We start from the raw sequence: 20756 nt of genomic DNA on the forward strand, positions 1-20756 counted from the left end.
GGATTTCATTTCAAGACCTTTCTGTCTTTTTATCTGGGATCTTACCAAGATTTGACAGCATTCTAATTCCTGGGGTTTTTTATATTCACGTTTGCTGCTACCAAAAATGTCTTGTGAAAGATTTCCCTTATCTTATTGACTCTTGTAATGTTGTTCAATCAGTCAGGGATCCCACCCATGACCATAGACATACTTTGGATTTAGTTTTATCCTGTGGTCTGCAGCTCCGCGATATTGACATTTGCAAGCTCAACTTTTCTGGTCAGATGCCTGTTATAATCCAAATTTCTGCACCATGTCCCCGAGTTAAACCTCTTTTACCTGCGTGCAAATTCTGCATCATCCCTCCTGCTACTGCTGGATGTTTTTCTGCTGTTTATCAGAATATTGGTGCACTTCCCTTGGACAATTACTCCCTTAAGCTCAGCGCTGATCATCTGCTCACTTTGTTCAGCATGTTCTTGATGCTGTTCCTCCTTTTAAATCTAAGTACATTAGACCTAAAACAAATCCCTGGTTAAGCAATATCACTCTCAGAAGGACCTCCAGAAAAGTGGAAGGAAAATGGCAAAAAGATCAAAACTACAAAAACGAAGTATTAAGTATCAGACATCATCTCTAATAATTGTTACAGGCCCTGTGTCCAGTGTGAAGGTTACTTCAGCCACCTGTGGAAGCTTTTTACAGTTTTTTGTTGATAAGGTTGCTACTACCAGGTCTAACTTTGCTTATAAATAAATGGATTGATTGATTGATTGATAATTAGCTAAGACAGCTGGGTCATTTTCTCTAATGGTTACATTTTTACTTGAAAAGAAATGTATTAAGTCATTTCTTGGTACGCATAAGGCATTCAAATGAATTAAAACTCTGTCTGGGTCTTTGATTGAATACTAAGCTGGAGTTGAGGGTTGCTACCACACCCCCCGCCTGTGCTAAAGGATTCTGACAATGGTATAACTCCATCAAAGCTCTGTACTACTTACTTATTAAAAACAGAGGTTAGGACTTTTTAAACAGAAAGAGCTGATCCAGATGTGCTGTACTGGAGTGCCGGTTCTGCACATCAATAACAGAAAGATCTTTTCTTTATACTAGACTAGCATTTGATTGAGCTAACATATGAAAGCATGGCACTCTCGTGATGCACCCACACAAAAAAGATACAACTCAAGTGAGCATGTGCAATTGGTGCGAACCAGAACAGGTGTGATCAGTGTGGTCCAGTATCACATAGAGCTACAACAGGACCAAGGTATGTTTTAGTTCCTGCTGTCAGTTCAGGTTCTCCTCCCTCCTGTCCTGTTCCCTGTTCCCAAACAACCTGTTAACTAGTTTAATTATCCTACAGCCTTTGTGTCTGTACTTGTCTATGAACTTTGAAAGCTGTTAGGCTGAAGGAGTCCTTCAGGCTGGTTGGACATTGGTTTAGAGGATTTCTTAAGTTCTGCCATGTTGTGACTGCTGGAGACAGTCTGTTGCTAATCTTGCTGCTATCTTTCACAGCTTCATAAATCTCTGTCATATATGAAGTCATGGATGATATCATCAGTATGATTACCTGAACAGGTTAGTTTCAGGATTTGGTAAGAAGAATCTGTCGTTGCACAACCCCTCAAAGGAGATGTGGATAGAACACACTCAGGTGTAATCAACCATGCAGATGTGCGTGAGGAGCGTCGCTTTTCTATAGAAACAGCTGAGCCACAGTCCAGATGTTCACAGAAAACAGCTGCTTCTTTCAGGGTCCAGGAATCATGAGAGCCACACAATGGTCTCCATCCTGCCAGATGTTTTAACTCCAGTGTACCTGCACAGCGACTGGGTCCTCCTACCAGCCTGACATCATTATCTGAAGAGAAAGCAGAGAGGAGCAGAGAGTCATCAGTAAAAGAAAAAAGTGAGTTTGACCAGATCAAAGCTGCAGCTCCTCTTCTACCTGAGCAGGTGAGTCCAACAGCTTTGCCAGGTGAGCAGCTGTTTCTAGCTGAGCCTGAGCTTCTACAGTCCAGGAGAGCAGACTCATGGCCTCCACACTGGAACTCTTTGCTCCACACTGAAGCCTCCACTTCTTCATAGAGCGCCCCCTGGAGGACCGAAGGAGGCCCACAGCCGAGCTGCCTACAGACCACCTCTGCATCCTGCTGGTCAAAGTCATGTTCACACACTGAGGACCAGCTCTGGTTAGACTTCACCTCCAGTCTGCCTGAACACAGACTGGAACCATTCAGCAGCCTGACAGAGTCTGGAGACATCAGAGAAGATCAAACAGAGAGATCAGAGACAGCAGACACACAAGAAAAAGATGGCAGCAAACAACTATTCACTGACTCAACCTCAGCACAACTCAACATGACTTCATCATTAATGATAATAATAATAATAATGGATTGCATTTATATAGCACTTTTCTAGACACTCAAAGCACTTTACAATTCCATTATTCATTCACTCTCACATTCACACACTGGTGAAGGCAAGCTACAGTTGTAGTCACAGGTGCCCTGGAGCAGACTGACAGAAGCGAGGCTGCCATATCGCGCCATCAGCCAAAACCAGTAGGCAGTAGGGTGAAGTGTCTTGCCCAAGGACACAACAACCAGTACAGACAGAGCTGGGGATCAAACCGACAACCTTCCGGTTACAAGAGAAGCTTCCCAACCCCCTGAACCACGGTCACCCCCATTAACAACAGAACACATCTTTATAACAGCACACACTGGAAACATGTTAGCATAACAGTTAGATTTCATAATAAAACAGCTGTAGTTGCAGGCCCAGCCTACTGGTTCCCTTTGTGGATGTGTAGCATTGTCCCTTTTTCTTGTGGAACCAGTAAAATTGGTGCAGCTGATGCAGGGACATAACATGGCCAGAGAGACAAATTTGTTGACATATTATATTTTATGTTTCTTTATTTTCCTTTTGGTGGTGATGTTGTATTGTCTGTGTAAATGCTCATTTGATGGTTTTATTCCCAATTCTCCTTCCTATCTTTGTCTTGCCTTGAATATTGTTCTATGAACCCAGTACCCAAAAAGAGACGGTCTGAATCTCTCATCTTCTGAGTAGGCAGTGCACAGCTAGAATAGAGCCAGGGGGTGATGGGACTCGTACTGTTCCAACTCCTTCTATCTTCCATTTTTATTCAATTCTATTCTTTTAAGTGCCAAAAAAAGTGCCACTCCCACCCACACTACCAACCAGGATCCACAAGGAGTAGTGGAGTCTGCCACGATGACAATATCTTGAACATCAAAACTTTTCTTGTTCTTTGACCACCACTGTCATTCCTGCAACAATGCTACAGTACACAGTTTTCTGCCTTCTACCTCACACAAAAGGGTTTGTAATCATTTATCATCCACTCTTTGTGCTCCCACAGTATCCTAATTACTTATGAATGTGACGTAGAATGAAAGTAGAGACATGAGGAATCACTGGATGTTTCATATCATCAAGCTAATTAATTAAGCCTTTCCCCAACTCTGAAAAATTAATTCTCGATTACTAGACCAAGCTTATAGAGACGAATGCTTTCCTTTCCTCCCATTCTGTATTTCAAACCAGATATTTCATCACCAAACCTTTTTAATAGTTAATGATGGCACGCCTTGCATCTTGTGTATCAAAGGATAAACACCAGCCATCCAACGTCGCCTGAAAGCTTTTAATATATTTTTTGCAAACACTCCACCCTGGAAACAGAACAGCTCGAATAACTGATTGAAAGCTCCAAATGATCCTGACACTCACACCATGATGAGTGGATTTTGAACACGACTGTAGTTTCTGATGGTTGAATTGTACACCAGTGTAATTAATTTACACTGTTAGGCTGATATAAACAAGTTTTATGTTCTTGTACAGACAGAAGGAATTCACAGTAATGGTTTAGAGAATCGTCTTTGAACTGTTACAGGCTGGGTTTCCTTGTTTGTATTTCTGATAAAATACTACTTATTATTAATCTATTGCTCTCTTTCACAGCATGTCTTTTGTCCTGTCTTTCTTCTCTCACCCTAACCAGTGGCGACAGATGGCCGCCCCTCCCTGAGCCTGGCTCTGCTGGAGGTTTCTTCCTGTTAAAAGGGTAGTTTTTCCTTCCCACTGTAATCAAAGCGCTTGCTTATAGGGGGTCATATGATTGTTGGGTTTCTTTCTGTATGTGTTACTGTAGGGTCTACCTTCCAAAACGACGCACCTTGAAGTGGCTGCTGTTGTGATTTGTTGTTGTATAAATAAAACTTAAATTTAAAGGAATGGTAAAATGACAGCAACATGGTGGCACAGTAGTTAGCACTGTTGCCTCACAGCAAGAAGTCCCTGAGTTAAATTCTGCCATCGGACCTCGGTCTTTTTGTCTGTCTGCCTGCTCTGCCCATTTGTGCGTGGGTTCCCTTCAGGTACTCTGGCTACCTCTCACAGTCCAAAGACATGGAGTCAGTGGGGTTAGCTTGATTGGTAACTCTAAATTGCCCATAGGTGTGAGTGTGAATGGTTGCTTGTCTCTTTGTGTTAGCCCTGCAATAGACTGGCGACCTGTCCAGGGTGTACCCTGCCTATTGCAAAAAGACAGCTGAGATAGACTAAAGCCCCCTTGCAGCCCTGACAAGGATAAGAGAATGGAATGCATTTCTTTTAATAGCTAACTGAGATTTCTGCAGAGATCTTGCATCTGTTTCTAAAAACTGTTTTGATTGCCGGTCTCTCACCTCTGACATTTGGGGCAGCTTTGAACTCCAATTATTTCTGATGGAACTCTATTCTCCTGTGCTGGGTGCACTTGTTTATCACCATTCCAAGTTTAACAAGGATTTCATTTCAAGACCTTTCTGTCTTTTTATCTGGGATCTTACCAAGATTTGACAGCATTCTAATTCCTGGGGTTTTTTATATTCACGTTTGCTGCTACCAAAAATGTCTTGTGAAAGATTTCCCTTATCTTATTGACTCTTGTAATGTTGTTCAATCAGTCAGGGATCCCACCCATGACCATAGACATACTTTGGATTTAGTTTGTTGATATATTTAGGCCACTTCATGGCCCAACATATCCTGGACTTCATAGCGCGGCAGTGGGTGTGGATAATTTTGCGGAAAAAACGGCAGACAGCTGAAACGGAGCGGCCGAAGAGTAAACTTTCAAAATTAAGTACCGAATATTGTGTCACTTATTTATGTGCGAATGTTAAATAACGAAGAACATTAAAACATTACTGTTGGCCACATGTCGGCAAAGTTATGTGACATTAGTGATGTTTGTACTTTCTGTGTTAACTTGGTTTTAAAGCCTTTAAAATATACGCCGTTCAATAGTTGGCCTTAATCTTACAGAGAATCTGATGATTTCATGGATAATTAAAGTCAGTCATATATCCACAAACACAACAGGCTGAAAGTCAGTGATGCTGCTCGGTTTGCAGTCCTGAATATCACGGCACAAGCAGGATTCACTGCACTGTTAATGTTAGCTATGTTATATTGCTGCCTCTGTTCGGTGGTGTCGAGCCAAACGGACTTTAACGTGTGTTTAAACGAGCTGACGGTTCACTCGTTAAGCTGAAAGAAAGATGCTTTAATCACAGGAGTCACACATGTGTCCACTGTACCATCTGGGAACTCTTCTTGTTTAGCACTCGTAATAACACAAACACTAAATCCTCCTGTTTGTAGCAGTGTGTACACCTGAGACTGTCACCTGTCTGTCTGTCCTGCACTCACTCTCTTTTTCTTTCTCTCTGATTGTGTAATAAAAGTATGAACATGTGTTTATAAGTCACACTTGTGTTTGAATCCTGCAGCTTATCACACATTTGATTTCCATGTGTGACAACTGCAAGTGTCCAGAGTGAGGACAGACTGAGGGACCCACTGCTGCACATCTGTGAGGTTTTGCACCCCTGATGATCCACCAGGACAAACTCAGCAGTGTGTGAGGAAGAGGAGGAGGAAGAGCCAGCAGCAGCTGATAGATGGAGAGAATAGACAGACTGTTCCCTGTTTGTGAAGGACTGCTGGAAAAGTTTAAAATAACTAATTGTCTGTCCTGAATCAGTCTTATTAGGTAATATTCAAATAATTGTATCATTCCAGTGTTTTCAGTGTGGGAGAAAGTACTCAGGGCCTTCAAGTTACACACTATGAAAGGCAGCAACAAGTTTAATGTTCAGAAACCTAAAGTATGTATCAGCAGCAGAATGGAGCTAAAAATAAATGTTTGTTCCAGTTCTATGAAGCTTTGAGTATTTTGGATTAGTAGCACTGCTGTGTTTGTTGCATCATATTGCTGTAATTGTTTATATGCTTTATATATTCTGAGGTAAGTTGATCTATAGTGTTACATAATATTCTATAAGGATGTTATGTGTTTGTATACTTTCTGCCCAGTTTGACCCATTTAGCAGAAGTCAGCCTGTTTAAGGCTCTGATATCTATTCTGTATGACTTAAAGCAGTTATGACAGGGTCTGATTTTCTCACCCAATAAAGGAATATTAAAAGAACAATATTTGTCTCTTATATATAATACATCTATATATACACTGTAACAGACACTTCTCTTTGAGTGAAGATTTAAGGTGATAGGAAATATAAATAAATGCAACTTGAATCTTTACTGAAGCTCAGTATTTGACACAGAGTTCAAGCTCACTGTTGTAATAACTAATAATAATTTATATAATAACTTTTTTTTCCCTTTTTTTTGCCTGTCCCGTTTGGCTCCTTTGCCATCAGAATTATTGTCTAAAGGTGGAGAAAGATGCCCAACGGATTTACTTTACCAAATTGACCATCCCAGCCTTGCCATAATGGTCCATTTGATTCACCTTTTATTGTTTATTTTATTTTCACTTGCTGAATACGGGACAGACTTGACTGGGGGAAAGAAAGAGGGAATTTATATATTTATATAATAACTTTAAAATTGGCCATATTATATTTACATTACCAAAGTGAGATGATGTCATGATCCTGGGTCTGTTGACCCAGCGTTTTGAGTATTAGTTTATGTAAGCCCTTCAGGTTTCCTAAGTTCATTTGTTATCATGCCTAGGTGTTTCTAGTTCTTATTATTTCCCCCTCGTGTTTCCAACTATGTTAAGTCTCCCCTGCTCTTCATGTGTTTCATGTCTGTGTCTTACGTTGTCAAGTTCGGGTTGTCATGTCTACGTCTCATTATGTTTCCTGTTTTATTGTGAAGAGGTCTGGTGTTTCTGTGTTCATCGTGTTCAGTTTTACTCTCCCACCGTGACGTCGTTATGTTCATGTGTCAGCTGTTTCTCCATGTGTTGCCACTTTCCTCATTATCCTCCTGTGTCTATTTAGTGTGTGTGCTTTCAGTCATTCTTTGTCAGGTCGTCTGCTCATCCATGTCTCATCTCCAGGTATCTCTGTCAGTTCACTGTGGTTAAGGTTTTTCATGTTTTGTTATTAGTTCACCCAGTTTAGGTTATTGTTTTAGTTTTCATCGATGCCCTATTATTTTGTACCCTCGTTGCTAGCCTCAATAAATGGCTTGTTTTGTTAATCCACACCATGTTTTGGTCTGCGTTTGAGTCCTCCTCTGCAACACATACGGTCTGCCCCAGCCAGACCGTGACAGATGACTTTAGTCTCATGAACAACATTAGCTAATTGTTATTAACTAGCTAATCTTAAATGACTGTTCAGTACAGAAATGAAGCCCAACAATTATGTTTTTACAGTCCTGTGGTCTCAGCCTCAGATACTCAAAAAAATCTATCAGAGCTCATGTAAAAACAAACAAACAAATGAACAAAAGATTTTCTCCTTCATTTCTGTCAAACAAAGCTGTATGAAAAATTTCCAGCTGTTAGTATCATGGTTGCTAGGCAACCTGGGCAGCGCGACGGAGGCTAGACCGTCCCATTTCACAATCCTACAACCCTCGCACTTCTGGCCTTAGCGGTGTTTGAGTACGCGGCCCTTGTGGACTGTTAAGGCTGCGTACTTAAAGGCTGCAGACCCTGAATTGGGATACAGCCCTACAGCTCATCAGGCTAGTCGGGGGAGCAACGCTTGCACTGCCGGTGTTCTGGGAATCCATCCTACCTGAAAAAACATCCTAGCCAATGTTTCTGCGCAGACGTGGCGCATTCGCACAAAACCAACGCCAAATTGACTTCTTTTTCTCTCACCCATCCGGAATACTTGTTAAGGTTATGGTTTAAAGTTTAGAGTAGGATGGTTTCTCAGAACAGGCTCCTCAACGCAGCCGGATTCCCAGTCTTTCCAACAGCCAGCAGTGGTGAGTAAAAAGGACATCGGTTTTGTCACTGAACTGTGAGACAGCTAATGCTGCTGCCCCGGCCTGTAGCTCAGTTCGCTGTAGCTCAGCCGGCAACTCGGCCGTCTCTATCCTCTGCTGAACACTCGGGGGAGTTTAGTCTGCCAGCAGAGGATTGCGGAACGCTACCAGGGCTGGAATGGACTGACTGCTCTGCACAGCCCCAGCCGCTGCTTCATAAGCCTACTTCACCTACATCACTTCACCTACCTGTTGGTGCTGCAAATCCACCCAATCTAGCACCTGCAGCCGCCACACCACCATCACCATCGGCTCTACCACCTGCAGCTGCAGCGCCCGAGCAGGAGATCAGCATGCCCGGGGACCCACTCTGCCCAAGCAGTAGGTCAGCGCGCCGGAGGGACCCACTCTGCTCGAGCACGAGATGAGCATGCCAGCGGGACCTGCGTAGGGCGCGCAAGTTCCTGGTGTCAGCAAGGAAGTTTTGCCATCGTGGGCGGCCGCCAGAGCTGCAAGGCTGCCACCGGACCAGGGGCAGGCTGCCCGTGCTGCTACGCCGCTACCCCTGGAACCGTGGTAGGCCACCGGACCTGTGACACTGCCGCCGGATCCGGGGCATGCCGCCGGAGGTGCAACGCCGCCACTCAACCATAATATTCTATTAGAGTGATTAGAGCATGCTGTTGGTATTACAGGCACTGCACTCCAGTGATTTGTATCATGTCTATCTAATAGACTCCAGTTTGTTAATGTAGATAGTACATGACTTAATAATTGATTATCAAATCGATTTACTCTGCCTTACAGAAACCTGGTTGCAGCCGGATGATTATGTTAGTTTAAACGAATCAACACCCCCGAGTCATTCTAACTATCAGAAATCTCAAAGCACAGTGGCAGCAATTTTTCACACCAGCCTATTAATTAACGAAAGCCTGATGCTTAGCCTTGTCCACCCCAGCTGTAAAACTCAGAAACCAGTCTTACTTGTTATCATATATCGTCCACCTTGGCCTTACACGAAGTTTCTGTCTGATTTCTCAGACTTTTTATCTGATTTAGTTCTCAGCTCAGATAAAATAATTATTGTGGGTGATTTTAACATCCATGTAGACGCTAAAAATGACAGCCTCAACATGGCATTTAATCTGTTATTAGACTCAATTGGCTTCTCTCAAAATGTAAAAGAACCCACCCACCACTTTAATCACACTCTAGATCTTGTTCTATCATATGGCATAGAAGCTGAACATTTAACAGTGTTTCCTGAAAACCCTCTCCTGTCTGATCATTTCCTGATAACATTTACATTTACAGTAATTGATTACACAGCAGTGGAGAGTAGACTTCATCACAGTAGATGTCTTTCTGAAAGCGCTGTAACTAAGTTTAAGAATATAATCCACCCACTGTTATCATCTTCAATGACCTGTACCAACACAGAGCAGAGCAGCTATCTGAACGCTACCCCAACAGAGGTCGATTATCTTGTTAATAATTTTACCTCCTCACTGCATACGACTCTGGATACTGTAGCTCCTGTGAAAACTAAGGTCTAGGGATGGGTATCGTTTAGGTTTTATCCGATACCAGTACCAAACCGGTACTTTTGAAACGGTGCCGGTGCTTAAACGGTGCTTAAAGAATCAAGAACAAAAACTTTGTCCTAAACCTCTCATGTTTAGCTGTTTTTTGTAAAAAGATAACAATGTTAGCCTTTTCTGCAGCTATAGGGCATATATGGTATCACTCTTGGCTGGAAGCAGTGCTTAAACAATGGAAAAATACCAACTTTGTCCAAAAACCTCTCATGTTTAACTGTTTTTCACTTTTTCTTTGGCCATTTTAGCCTTTTTGGCCAGGGTGAAGGGAGTATCTGCCATCAAACAAGAAGACAGCCGCATGTAGCTATGATGATGTTTGCTAGTTCACCTTACGTGCATTAATGTAATAACGTGGTTAGCCTACTCAACGTAAATTACACACGAACAACATTAAGCTACTCACGCAGAGAAGAACGGCTGCTGCTGCCATCATCATCCGTCATCATTTCTGCTACACTGGCAGGGCTAGGGGCCAGGACTCTCCTCTTTGGTTTCTTGGGGGATGTTGCTAACTCTGGGTCCGATAACAGGCACCACACCCGCAGTAGATGTGCTCGGTGTGAGGTCTCGCAGCAAGCTATCAAATACGGCACATTTCTCGGCTTTTAAAAAAACGCTATGCGTCGCCAGGTGTTTCATCAGATTCGAGGTGTTACCTCCTTTGCACAGTATCACCTTAAAGCACTTGTTGCAGGCTGCTGAGTTTGTATCTTTTGCTGTGAAGTACAGCCAGACTTTGACCGCTTCGCCTTGGGCATTTTTAATCTGTAGCTCTGCTCTAAAAGAACGTACATACCTGGACCCGCCTACTACGCTCGCAAAGGTAAAATGATTGGCTAGAATTCAAAGTGTGTGACATCTCAGGAAAAAAAAGCACCGAAATGTGCGCTGCTTTTCGGTCTGGTTACTACCGTTTATGTCAGAACCGGTGCCATAATGGCACCGGATATCGGTACCCATCCCTACTAAGGTCTCTAATCAGAAGTACCTGACTCCGTGGTATAATTCTCAAACACGTAGCCTAAAGCAGATGACTCGTAAGCTGGAGAGGAAATGGTGTGTCACAAATTTAGAGGATCATCATTTAGCCTGGAGAAATAGTTTGCTGCTTTATAAGAAAGCCCTCCGCAAAGCCAGAACATCTTACTATTTGTCACTGATTGAAGAAAATGAGAACAGCCCCAGGTTTGTCTTCAGCACTGTAGCCAGGCTGACCAAAAGTCAGAGCACTGTTGAGCCAACCATCCCTTTAACACTAATTAGTAATGACTTCATGAACTTCTTCACAAATAAAAATTTTATCATTAGAGAAAAAAATTACCAATAATCATCCAACAGATGTAATATTATCTACAGCTACTCTTAGTACCATTGATGTTAAGTTAGACTCTTTTTCTCCAATTGATCTTTCTGAGTTAACTTCAATAATTACTTCCTCCAAACCATCAACGTGTCTTTTAGACCCCATTCCTACAAAACTGCTCAAAGAAGTCCTGCCATTAATTAATGCTTCAATCTTAAATATGATCAACCTATCTCTAATGATCGGCTATGTACCACAGGCCTTCAAGCTTGCTGTAGTCAAACCTTTACTCAAAAAGCCATCTCTAGACCCAGCAGTCTTAGCTAATTATAGGCCAATCTCCAACCTTCCTTTCATATCAAAAATCCTTGAAAGAGTAGTTGTCAAACAGCTAACAGATCATCTGCAGAGAAATGGTTTATTTGAAGAGTTTCAGTCAGGTTTCAGAGCTCATCACAGCACAGAAACAGCTTTAGTGAAGGTTACAAATGATCTTCTTATGGCCTCAGACAGTGGACTCATCTCTGTGCTTGTCCTGCTAGACCTCAGTGCAGTGTTCGATACTGTCGATCATAATATCCTATTAGAGCGATTAGAACATGCTGTAGGTATTACAGGTACTGCACTGCAGTGGTTTGTATCATATCTATCTAATACACTCCAAGTTGTACATGTAAATGCAGAGTCCTCTTCACACACTAAGGTCAGTTATGGTGTTCCACAGGGTTCGGTGCTAGGACCAATTCTATTTACATTATACATGCTTCCCTTAGGCAGCATCATTAGAAGACTTAGCATAATTTTTCACTGCTATGCAGATGACACCCAGCTCTATCTGTCCATGAAGCCAGATAACACACCAATTAGTTAAACTGCAGGAATGTCTTAAAGACATAAAGACCTGGATGGCCGCTAACTTTCTGCTTCTTAATTCAGATAAAACTGAGGTTATTGTACTCGGCCATAGAAATATGGTATCTAACCAGATTCTTCCTCTGGATGGCATTACCTTGGCCTCCAGTAACGCTGTGAGGAACCTAGGAGTCATTTTTGACCAGGATATGTCCTTCAATGCACATATTAAACAAATATGTAAGACTGCTTTCTTCCATTTCCGCAACATCTCTAGAAATATCCTGTCTCTTAGTGACGCTGAAAAACTAGACCATGCATTTATTACTTCCAGGCTGGACTACTGTAATTCTTTATTATCAGGATGTCCTAAAAACTCGCTGAAAAGCCTTCAGTTAATCCAAAATGCTGCAGCAAGAGTCCTGACAGAGACTAGAAAGAGAGAGCATAAGCATATTTCTCCTGTTTTGGCTTCCCTTCATTGGCTTCCTGTTAAATCCAGAATTGAATTCAAAATCCTGCTCCTCACATACAAGGTCTTAAATAATCAGGCCCCATCTTATCTTAATGACCTTGTAGTACCATATCACCCTATTAGAGCACTTTGCTCTCACACTGCAGGCTTACTTGTTGTTCCTAGAGTATTTAAAAGTAGAATGGGAGGGAGAGCCTTCAGTTTTCAGGCCCCTCTTCTGTGGAACCAGCTTCCAGTTTGGATTCGGGAGACAGACACTATCTCTACTTTCAAGATTAGGCTTAAAACTTTCCTTTTTGCTAAAGCATATAGTTAGGGCTGGACCAGGTGACCCTGAATCCTCCCTTAGTTATGCTGCAATAGACGTAGGCTGCCGGGGGATTCCCATGATGCATTGAGTTTTTCCTTTCCAGTCACCTTTCTCACTCAGTATGTGTTAATAGACCTCTCTGCATTGAATCATATCTGTTCTTAACCTCTGTCTCTCTTCCACAGCATGTCTTTATCCTGTCTTTCTTCTCTCACCCTAACTAGTGGCGACAGATGGCCGCCCCTCCCTGAGCCTGGTTCTGCCGGAGGTTTCTTTCTGTTAAAAGGGAGTTTTTCCTTCCCACTGTCGCCAAAGTGCTTGCTCATAGGGGGTCATATGATTGTTGGTTTTTCTCTGTACCTATGAAGCGCTTTGAGGGGACTTTTGTTGTGATTTGGTGCTATATAAATAAAATTGAATTGAATTGAATTGAATTAGATGGAGAGTTCTCTTCATACACTAAGTTTAATTATGGAGTTCCAGTGGAGTTCAGTGCTAGGACCAATTCTGTTTACATTATACATGCTTCCCTTAGGCAGTATCATCAGAAGGCATAGCGTACATTTTCACTGCTATGCAGATGATTTATTACTTCAAGATGTCCTAAAAACTCTCAACTCTGGATAGTCAGATAAGATATACCAGAACACCAATGTGCATTTTTAAAGGAACAGAAAGTGAAAGTCTACAACAAAGAGAGCACACAGTCATGGATAATATCTTCAACATAATTACCTGAGCAGGTGAGTTTCAGGATGTAGTCAAGCTGATCTGATATTGCACAATCCCTATTGGACAGAGGAGTTTTGGACACAATACAGGAAGACCTGATCAACCACACAAATTTGTATGAGGACTGTGCCGCTTCCATAGAAACAGCTGAGCCACAGTCCAGTTGTTCACACACAACAGCTGCTGCCTTCAGGGTCCAGGAATCATCAGAGTACCCCATTGGTCTCCATTCTCTAAGATGTTTTAACTCCAGTGTACCTGCACAGCGACTGGGTCCTCCTACCAGCCTGACATCATCAGACTCTGAACAGAAAGCAGAGAGTCATCAATAAACAAATAAAGTGAGTTTGAGCCAGATCAAAGCTGCAGCTCCTCTTCTACCTGAGCAGGTGAGTCCAACAGCTTTGCCAGGTGAGCAGCTGTTTCTAGCTGAGCCTGAGCTTCTACAGTCCAGGAGAGCAGACTCATGGCCTCCACACTGGAACTCTTTGCTCCACACTGAAGCCTCCACTTCTCCATAGAGCGCCCCCTGGAGGACCAAAGGAGGCCCACAGCCAAACTCCCTGCAGACCACCTCTGCATCCTTCTGGTCAAAGTCAACTTCACACACTGAGGACCAGCTCTGGTTAGACTTCACCTCCAGTCTGCCTGAACACAGACTGGAACCATTCAGCAGCCTGACAGAGTCTGGAGACATCAGAGAAGATCAAACAGAGAGATCAGAGACAGCAGACACACAAGAAAAAGATGGCAGCAAACAACTATTCACTGATTCAACCTCAGCACAACTCCAAGATGACACTGGAAACATGTTAGCATCACAGTTAGATTTCATAATAAAAAAAAAAGCTGTAGTTGCAGCCCCAGCCTACTGGTTCCCTTTGTGGATGTGTAGTATTGTCCCTTTTTCTTGTGGAACCAGTAAAATCGGTGCAGCTGATGGAGGGACATGACATGGCCAGAGAGACAAATTTGTTGACATATTATATTTTACGTTTCTTTATTTTCCTTTTGATGATGATAGTGTATTATCCATCTATTTAAGCGCTCATTTGATGGTTTTATTCACAAATCTCCTTCCTGTTTTCATCTTCCCTCAACATTTGTTCTGTGAAACCAGTACCCCAAAAGACATGGTCAGATAGAAAGCAGCAAGATACACAGAGCTTTTTTTCTTTTTTAATAAAGCAGCAAACTATTTCTCCAGGCTAATTGATGGTCTTCTAAATTTGTAATACACAATTTCCTCTCCAGCTTATGAGTTATCTGCTTTAAGGTCTGCATTTGAGGGTTTATACCTGGAAGTCAAGTGCAACCCCAATTCCCAATGAAGTTGGGACATTGTGTAAAATGTAAATAAATGCATCAACACTACATATGAGCGGGCGGAGGGAGGTTTTGGAGTCTTCTCACACCCCCGTTCTCTGTGACCTGCTGGAGCGGGGGGGCCGGGAGGAGGAGTTGGCCGTCCGACTGGAGTGTGGGGCCTGCGGAGTCGGGGCGGTCTGCTTCTTCCCACCGCAGGGAAAAAGGGTAACACCACCTGGGTCTGGGTGCAGTTCCCCCCTCCAGGGGCAAAGGTACCTAGACCCGGTTCTTAGAGTACGCTTGGGGAGTGTGATCGTGTGTACAGCGTCTCTTTATGTCTGTCTCCACGTTGGGTGAGTGTTGAGTAATTGCATATGAGAGCATGAGGGTGGGAATGGATGTTTGTGTCTGTGTGTGCCTGTATGTCTGTGTCTATATGTCAGGTTGGGTATCAGACGCCACCTCTCTGGGGACATCTCAGGCCCTTTAAGGGATGGAGGCCTATCTCCCCCCACCACTTCCCCTGCCAGTGGCGGACTCCCTCAGACATCGGTGCGTTGGTGGTTCTTTGTGTCCGGGGGTGGGCACCCAGGTACACACCGGCTCACTCCTTGGTGGCTGCTTATCGGGGCCTGGAGCCTGGGGCTTCCTCGGGCCACTTTGGGGGTGGGGTGCCCTTGGCCTCTCGGCCTGGGGCTCGGTCATTCTGGCGCAGCTGGCTGCCGGCGGAGCTCACGGGTACGTCACTGCAACTCCCCCTGGCTTCTGCTCCGCGGCTGCTGAGTGAGCCCTCATCTGGGACTCTCCTCAGCTCTTTCTGGGACAGTGGCGCGGCTGCCCCTCTGTTGGTCTTCCTTGGTCTCTTGTGTTCTGGGGGCCTCTGGATGTCTGGAGTCTTGATCTCCTCCATACCTGCTTCATGCCCTGGAGGACGGGGCTGTGGCTCCCCACACCCTCTAGCAGATCATTACATGAAGGAACCTTTTAAAAACAAGCGCGTCCATGCTCACAGGTGTACACATGGGTGATCACACCCACAAACGACACCCTTTTTGGCTCCTACCTCAAAGCACACTGTGCGCTGTCGATCTTATGTGCTGCACAGTAATGTTTAATATTTAGTATTTACTATTATATTCCCATATATCATTGTGATGTTGTTTATTGTATTGCTCTCGTTTCCTTCTGCTTGTTTTCTTTTTTCTTTTTCAACAGGTGATCCAGGTGATTGATATATGCATTTTTTTGTGTCTGCTTACTTAGTTGGTTTTTGTTTTTTTGCCCTTTATCCCTGTCCCTTTTCTCCGCTGTCCCCCCCCCCCCCCCCGCTTCCTTTCTCCCTTTTCTTTTCCTCATTCAAGTCTGTCTGAAAATAAGATAAATAAATAAAATAAACAATAAAAGGTGAATCAAATAGACCATTACGGCAAGGCTGGGATGGTCAATTTGGTAAAGTAAATCTGTTGGGTATCTTTCCTCGCCTTTAGACAATAATTCTGATGGCAAAAGAACCAAACGGGACAGGCAAAAAAAAAAAAATGTAAATAAAAACAGAATACAGTGGTCCTTTCCAACGTATATTCAATTGAATACACTAGAAAGACAAGATATCTGTCTTCAAACTAACAAACTTTATTATTGTTTTGTGTTATTTTGAATTTGATGCCTGCAACCTGTTCCAAAAAAGCTGGGACAGGGGCAGCAAAAGACTGAGAAAGTTGAGGAATGTTCAAAAAACACCTGTTTTAAACATTCCACAGGTGAACAGCTTAATTGTCATGGTATAAAAGGAGCATCCCCAATAGTCTGAGATGTTCACAAGCAAGTATGGGGTGAGGTTCACCATTTTGTGAACAACTGATTGGACAAATTCAGCAGTTTAAGAACAATGTTTCTCAACGAACAATTGCAAAGAATCTAGGGATTTCATGATCAACTGTCCATAATATAATCAAAAGATCCAGAGAATGTGAAGAAATCTCTGCACGCAAGATGCAAAGCCGAATACCAACACTTGATGCCCGTGACCTTTGATCCCTTAGGTGCATTAAAAACCGACATCACTCTGTAAAGGATATTACCACATGGGCTAAGGAATACTTCAGAAAACCATTGTCAGTTAACCTAGTTCATCGCTACATCTACAGTGCAAGTGCAAGTTAAAACTCTACCATGCAAAGCAAAAGCCATATATCAACAACACCCAGAAACACTGCCAGCTTCTCTGGGCCTGAACCCATCCGAGATGGACTGATGCAATATAAATGTGTGCTGTGGTCTGACAAGTCCACATTTCCAATTGTTTTTGGAACTGATAGATGTCGTGGCCTCTGAACCAAAGAGTAAATGGGTCACCCGAATTGTTATCAACGCAAGTTTAAAAGCCAGCATCTGAGATGGTATTGGGGGTGTGTTAGTGCCCATGGCATGGGTAACTTGCACATCTGTGAAGGCACCATTAATGCTGTAAGGCAGCAGTCCCCAACCTTTTTTGCACCACGGACCGGTTTATGCCCGACAATATTTTCATGGACCGGCCTTTAAGGTGTCGCGGATAAATACAACAAAATAAAACTAGTACCGGTACCGAAAAAAAGAAAATTTATTCATAACACACGTGAAAAGATCAAGGAAAACCGAGTAAACGATAAAAACGATAACAAAACAACGCTCAAAACCGATAAAAACCCTGAAAACTATACATTTCACACCTGAGCCTCACTCTCGCGGCCCGGTACCAAACGACTCACGGACCGGTACCGGTCTGAGGCCCGGGGGTTGGGGACCGCTGCTGTAAGGTACATACAGGTTTGGGAGCAACATATGCTGCCATCCAAGCAATATATTTTTCACGGACCTGCCTTCTTATTTCAGCAGGACAATGTGAAGCCACGTTCTGCATGTGTTACAACAGTGTGGCTTTGTAGCAAAAGAGTGCAGGTACTAGAGTGGCCTGACTGCAGTCCAGACCTGTCTCCCATTTAAAATGTGTGTCACATTATGAAGCTTCTGTCCTGTGCCACATCATCAATAAACACTAGTGTTCCACTGCCACTGGCAGCTATGGATGCCCGAGCCATCACACTGCCTTTGCTGTGTTTTACAGATGATGTAGTATGCTTTGGATCATGTTCCATGCCTTCTCCCTTCTTTTTTCTCGCTGTCATTCTGATAGAGGTTGATCTTGGTTTTATCTGTTAAAAGTATGTTTTTCCATGTTTTTCTATTCTTGAGGCATATTAGTGGCTTGCACATTGCAGTTAACCCTCTGGATTTAATTTCATGCAATCTTCCCTTTATTGAAGACTTATATATCCATACGCCTAACTCCTGGAGAGTGTTGTTCCCATAGTTGGCTATCGTGAAGGGAGGGCTTTAGACTAACTTTTTGCCACAGCACAGGGGACCTTTATCGCGGCATATAATGTGTGTTTTAATTGTGTGTTTCAGTTCGAAACATATTAGCGGCAGTCACAAATGCAGTATTGCCGGCCATGATCTTTCCACACTCACAACAGTAAATGCAGTGCATCTTATTGTCAGATTTACTGTATCTTAGCCAGGGAAACTGGTCAAGCCACTTTCTTCAATTTGTATACACTTTTAAATTAATTCCCCCTGGGCTTTAGCTTGGAGTCTATCATTTTTTGGCTTTTTATAGCATATAACTGCCTTAAAAATATTCTGCAGTGAATCAAAAACTGAAGAACACATTGAATCAACATATGATCATTACCCAATGCTACTGAAGTGAAGCAGAGGAAAGTTAGAGGTTTTGCTAAGTGTTTTGCAATTTTGGCAAAAAAAAAAACAAAAAACAAAAAAAAAACAGCGGCCAACAGCACTGTCCATGACTTGTGCGTAATCATTGACTGTAGAAAACATGGACGATGCGACAGCGCCCCAAAAATGAAGCCAAAACATCTCTATCGACCCCTGGTGTCTGGCTGCAGTATAGGTCATAAACCCTGCCTCCTCCATGTTAGTGGATGGAACTGGGGTCAGACTAAAATAAATAAATTCTCCTTAGATAATTTTTTTCCAAAGATTCTTTCTTTTGTTATCAATAGTTCTCCTCATGCTGATTGATGTCCAAGGGTCATCATGTCCAAGGCATCTCCATTCCCATAAGTTTGATTATAATTCCTACCGCGGTGATGTTAAATTGGGGTGAAACGTCATCATAACAACTTTGACTGGCAGCTGCAGTCACGGAGAAACTTGTGTATATCTGTTCGGGAATAGCAGATAGAGCGTAGGCTCTGAGAGGAGGGCCAGCGTTTACGCTACGAAAACACGACCGAGTGTTTTAACCTGACAGCCTGAGGTGTCAAACTTTACTGGACATAAAAGACGGACTTTCTCATCACTTTCCGGAGTTCAAGTTTTGCAACACGGACCCTCCGTTTGCATCTCACCCGAGACGCCACCTCAGGTAAATTTACAACAGTGATTATTATGACTGTTTACATTCCCCCACAAGCCGACACTGACCGAGCACTCAGGGAACTGTACAGCGCGATCAGCAGTGAGGAAACCGCACACCCAGAGGCGACGTTTATCACGACCGGGGACTTTAACCCTTTAAGACCTACCATAGAACCAAGTTCGCCAGAGCTTATATTATATTTTTACATGCTGTGGAGCCATTTTTGGGAGCATTTCAAGTTGCTATACATCAATACAACCATTATAGCCCAAACTTTAATAATATGTCTGCATTAGGTGCATAGTAATTACATAAATTGCAAAAAAGTGCAATAAACTACAAAAAAATTGAAAATCGTTTTTGTTTTTTTAACATATATTTCTAGTTAGAGAAATTTAAGAGGCTTATCCCTCAAAACTGTAAATACAAAAAAGTTACACAAACTAGTTTCCCACCACAGGAAATTTATTTTGAGTGTCTTCATAGTTTTATTTTTGAAATACACCAATTTTTATATACTGCAGGAAAAACGAAAATAAATATTATAGTGCAAATTTGCAAAATAACAGCATATGCATCAAAATAAACTATTTCCAGCAGTGCAATATGAGTCTTAAGCATCCCAGAAACGACACAGAAAGTCATAAAGTCAAACATAACTTTTTAAAACACATAACAAGTAAAACACAAGCTCATAAGGCCCCGATCGTAAAAAACTACATTTCCGCAAAATGACGTCACTTCCGGTTTCGGGCAGGTCATGCGGTCATGTGATAGTTCGCGCTGATGGACGTAGGAAGTGTTACAAACAGCTGATGGATCGGCGAAGCGTGTTTCTGGAATATCATGTTTTTGTTGCTGCAAGTGATTTTTATGCAGTTTTTGCAAAGCTATATGTGGAAGGACTCTGTGACCTAGGACAAGCTGATGGCATAAGATGTAAGTACAACTCCTCCAGTTTCATATGCAAAAAAAATTATTGCGCTAGCTTACTTGGTTGCAGAGCTACCGGGATTTAAAAATAGTTACGCAAAACAGAGCGTGCCCGCTCCGATCGGCTGTAAAGGGTTAATAAGGGAAACCTGAAGAAAGTTTCACCAAAACTCCACCAACACATCCATTTCAACACTCGTGGAGACAGGCTACTTGACCACTGCTACACCTCTTTCCGGGATGCGTACAAAGCCCTTCCCCGTGCTCCATTCGGGCAATCAGATCACCGCTCCATCCTGCTCCTGCCCGCCTACAGGCAGAAGCTGAAACAGGAAGCTCCAACCCTGAGGGCGGTGCACAGTTGGTCGGAGTCTACGCTGCGGGACTGTTTTGATCACGCGGACTGGGGAATGTTTCACGTGGCTGCTAATGACATTGATGAGTACACAGACTCAGTCTGTAGATTCATCAGGAAATGCGTGGAAGATGTCGTCCCAACCAGAACAATGGCGGCGACGTGGAAACAGCTCAGGGGGCCG

At 43.0% G+C, this 20756-nt stretch overlaps 1 protein-coding gene across 2 annotated transcripts in view; it reads right to left on the minus strand.

The window, feature by feature from the left end:
- LOC146570361 (scavenger receptor cysteine-rich type 1 protein M130-like) overlaps nt 1-20756 on the minus strand; it is a 61379-nt gene that overhangs the window by 5384 nt on the left and 35239 nt on the right. For both annotated transcript variants that reach the window (XM_085278785.1, XM_085278784.1), the window contains exons 13-16: nt 13929-14234; nt 13551-13850; nt 1940-2245; nt 1562-1852 (exon numbers count right to left, since the gene is read on the minus strand). In XM_085278785.1, the coding sequence (XP_085134911.1) occupies nt 1562-1852; nt 1940-2245; nt 13551-13850; nt 13929-14234 (1203 nt within the window). The remainder of the gene's footprint in view (nt 1-1561; nt 1853-1939; nt 2246-13550; nt 13851-13928; nt 14235-20756) is intronic.

The sequence above is a fragment of the Mchenga conophoros genome, linkage group LG7 (genome assembly GCF_057382185.1).
Source record: "Mchenga conophoros isolate Kocher_MC1m ecotype Shallow Benthic linkage group LG7, M_conophoros_male_GT1.1, whole genome shotgun sequence".
Lineage (NCBI taxonomy): Eukaryota > Metazoa > Chordata > Actinopteri > Cichliformes > Cichlidae > Mchenga > Mchenga conophoros.